Genomic DNA, 3,509 nt, shown 5'->3' with positions numbered 1-3,509 from the left:
TTCCCTCTCCTCATACATGAGCTTGTTCCCCCTTTCCCTTCCCCCTCTTCTTCTCCTCTCTCACCCACATCCCTTCCTTCTTCTGCCTCCCATGGCTGTTTTCTTCTCCCATCTAAGTGGGATTGAAGCATCCTCACTTAGGCCTTTCTTCTTGTTAAATTTCTTATGGTCTGTGGGTTATACCCTGGGTATTTCTGGCTAACATCCGCTTGTTAGTGAATACATACTACTTTTGGGTCTGGGTCACCTCACTCAGGATGATATTTTCTAGTTCCATTCATTTGCCTGCAAAACTCATGATGACCTTGTTTTAATAGCTTTATAGTATTCCACTGTGTGAATGAAACACATTTTCTGTATCCATTCTTCAGTTGAAGGACATCTGGATTGTTTCCAGATTCTAGCTATTATGAACAAGGCTGCTATGAACATAGTGGAGCATGTGTCCTTGTTATACGTTGGATCATCTTCTGGGTATATGTTCAGGAGTGGTATATCTGGATCCTCAGTTAACGCTATGTCCAATTTCCTGAAGAACCTCTAGACTAATTTCCAGAGTGGTTGTACCAGTTTGCAATCCACCAGCAATGGAGGAGTGTTGCTATTTCTCCACATCCTTGCCAGCATGTGCTATCACTTGAGTTTTTGATCTTAGCCATTCTGATTGGTGTAAGGTAGAATCTCAGGGTCATTTTAATATGCATTTCCCTGATGACTAAAGACTTTGAACATATCTTTAACTGTTTCTCCTCCATTTGAGATTCCTCTGTTTAGCTATGTACCCCATTTTTAAATTGGGTTATTTGGTTTCTTGGAGATTAATTTTCTGTCTTCTTGGTATATTTTGGATGTTATCCTTCTATAAGATGTAGGATTAATAAAAAATTTCCTCAATATGTAGGTTGCTGAATTGTCCTATTGATGATGTCCTTTGCCTTTACAGAAGGTTTTCATTTTCATGAGGTCCCATATATCAATTGTTGATACTCAAGGAGATAAATACACAGTTTTATATATATGTAAAGTATCATTAAAAAGAAAAGTCATGGTCATATTGTAGTTAACTACATTAGCCTTTTTAATTTAATTAAAAATTTAATTTTAATTTAATTACTATTCACAAACTATAATTTTCAGTATTTTTTTAAAAAATCAATATTTAATGATGTGAATTTTAAATAACTTCTCCAGATTTTCTTAATTCACCCAGTAATCACAGGTTCATGGTACACTCAAGTAATTAATTACACCAAATTCCTAACCAATTAGTTTAAAACTGACCATTGAGAGTCTAAAGTCAGAGGTTTGTATTTAACAACTAAGTGGTAATTCCATGCTTACTTTTATTAAAATTACTTCCTGATACTTTAAAAAAGACAATTCAATCTATTAATGATTTTTTCACAATTTCAAAATGTCATTATAACACATAAAAATCATCATCATCATGACTATTTAAGTGACTTTTGAAAAGCATATTTCAATAATATCTTTTGTTCTTCAAGGGTTGCATATTTTGTGTAAAGAAGCTTTTTTTCTCTCTGTTTTAAAAATGTATTCTTCTCTCATACAATGCTTCCCAACCACAACCTCCCTTCTATTCCTTCTATTTTCCCCTTTCCCATGTAAACCCTCCCCAAGATCTACTGCTCCTCTCTTTCCCTTCAGAAGATAGCAGATCTCCCAGAAATATCACCACAACATGAGGTAACAAGATGCGACAAGTCTAGGAAAAAACCCTTATATCAAGACTGGGTAAGGCAACACAAAATGGGGAAAAGGGTCCCAAGAGTGGTCATAAGTGTCAGAGACTCACTTATCCACATTGTTAGGAATCCAACAAAACTCCTAAACTAAACAACAACAACATATAAGCAGAGGACCTAGTATAGACCCATGAAGGCTCTGTGATTGCCACTTGTCTCCAATAATTCCTATAAGTGCTGCTTAGTTGATCTGTGGTCTGTTTTCTCCTAGTGTTCTGGATCACTCTGGCTCTCATAACCTTCCTTCCACTCTTATGTGGAGTTCTCCAAGGCGCACATAATATTTTACTGTAGATATCTGTATCTGCTCCCATCAGGTGCTGGGAAGAAGTCCCTGTGATGATAAAAACTAATATATGAGTCTATCAGAATATCATTAGGAAATATTTGATAAATCACTAACATGATTTTTTCTTTTTTCCTGTAATGTTTGGTTTACCATAGGTCTCTGGGTTGTTAAGATTCTGGTTTCTGGCCATCCAGGTAGAGTTGGGCATAGACTCCCTGTTGTGGAATGGGTCTCAAGTTAGACTAGCCATTGCTTGGCCAGTCCCACAATCTCTAAACCACCATTGTCCCTGCATATCTTGCAGTCAGGATAAATTATAGGTAGAAAGTTTTGGGGTTGGATTGGTGTCCCAGTCCCACTACTGTATGTAAGACTTGCCAAGTTACAGAAGATAGCTCATTCAGATTCCCCCCCATATGACTTCCATGACACAGTAAGTTAAGGAAGGAATCCTTGAACTACTAACAACCCATAGATTTGTTTGAAACACAGAATGCACAACAGCTTGTTGTTTGGTTGCCATATGTAGTTGTGATATTCTCTCCTTTCAGCCTACATCTCAAGTGCCTCAGTATCCAAAGAGAAGTGTGATTTAATTTAGAATTCCCTAGAATCAGGATAAATGAGTGGACTGAAGGACACATGAGTTCAGTTATCATACCAATAATGTCAAACAGTTCACTGTGATGCTTCTGAGCAATCCATGATATAAGAAGAGACAGAAAATTCATAGTATAGAGCAAGAGGAAGGAGACCATAATTTTCAAGGCATTCCTGTGGGCCTTGGTGCTAGGATCTCCCTGTCCTCTGGAACTGAGCTGCATCTTCTGGAGATGTTTCCACAAAGAGAAAATTAGCAGGAGAAAAGAAATCAAGGCCAATGAAAATGGTATTACAGAGAACATAGCCATGTTGAAAAACATCAGCTCTGACAACATTGTAAAGTCAGTTCCCGTGGAATTCATACTTGTGTTTCCTCCACATTGATAGAACCTCTTTTCAAGAGTCCTTTGCATCAGATTTCCAAGCAAAAACACCAAGCTTCCCAGCAACAGCCCCACAATCAGTTGTTTAAGTCTCCATTTCAAATAGAGAAAGATCTGCCAGGAGTAGTTAGCTATTCTGAGTAAATAAAAGATGCTGAGAGCTGTGGCAAGCCAGAGGCTGAAGTGACTAGAAAGGATCCAGCTAAAATTAAGAAGTTTGAATTCTATTCCAATTACAAATGAAGATTGATCATATGCAATTTTAAACCAAGCATACATTTCCCAGATGAGAGTGATTCTTGAAATTGCCAATGTAAGAAGAACTTTATCTATTAAGGAAAGCTTTTGTTTAATGACCCAGTCCAAGAAGTTTGACAACACTATAAATCCATTGCTCAGATTCCCCAAAATGAGCTCCACATATATTAGTATAGTGGCAAAGTTGTGAAGGACAGGTTCCATGTTCAT

At 37.2% G+C, this 3,509-nt stretch overlaps 1 protein-coding gene across 1 annotated transcript; it reads right to left on the bottom strand.

Annotated features, from left to right (window-relative positions):
* Nucleotides 1-2,516: 2,516 nt before the first annotated feature.
* Nucleotides 2,517-3,509, bottom strand: LOC117715770 (taste receptor type 2 member 102-like). Its single transcript, XM_034512623.1, has one exon. It carries the CDS (start codon nucleotides 3,507-3,509, stop codon nucleotides 2,517-2,519), a length of 993 nt encoding a protein of 330 aa, XP_034368514.1.

Source organism: Arvicanthis niloticus, chromosome 9 (assembly GCF_011762505.2).
Source record: "Arvicanthis niloticus isolate mArvNil1 chromosome 9, mArvNil1.pat.X, whole genome shotgun sequence".
NCBI classification, from domain to species: Eukaryota; Metazoa; Chordata; class Mammalia; order Rodentia; family Muridae; genus Arvicanthis; species Arvicanthis niloticus.
Note: the sequence above shows the minus strand (reverse complement) of the source record. Positions and strands in the feature narration are given on the sequence as shown.

What these genes read in the sequence shown, in the direction of transcription:
- LOC117715770 (XM_034512623.1), bottom strand. Translation starts at nt 3,509, where the DNA reads ATGAACATGGAACCTGTCCTTCACAACTTTGCCACTATACTAATATAT.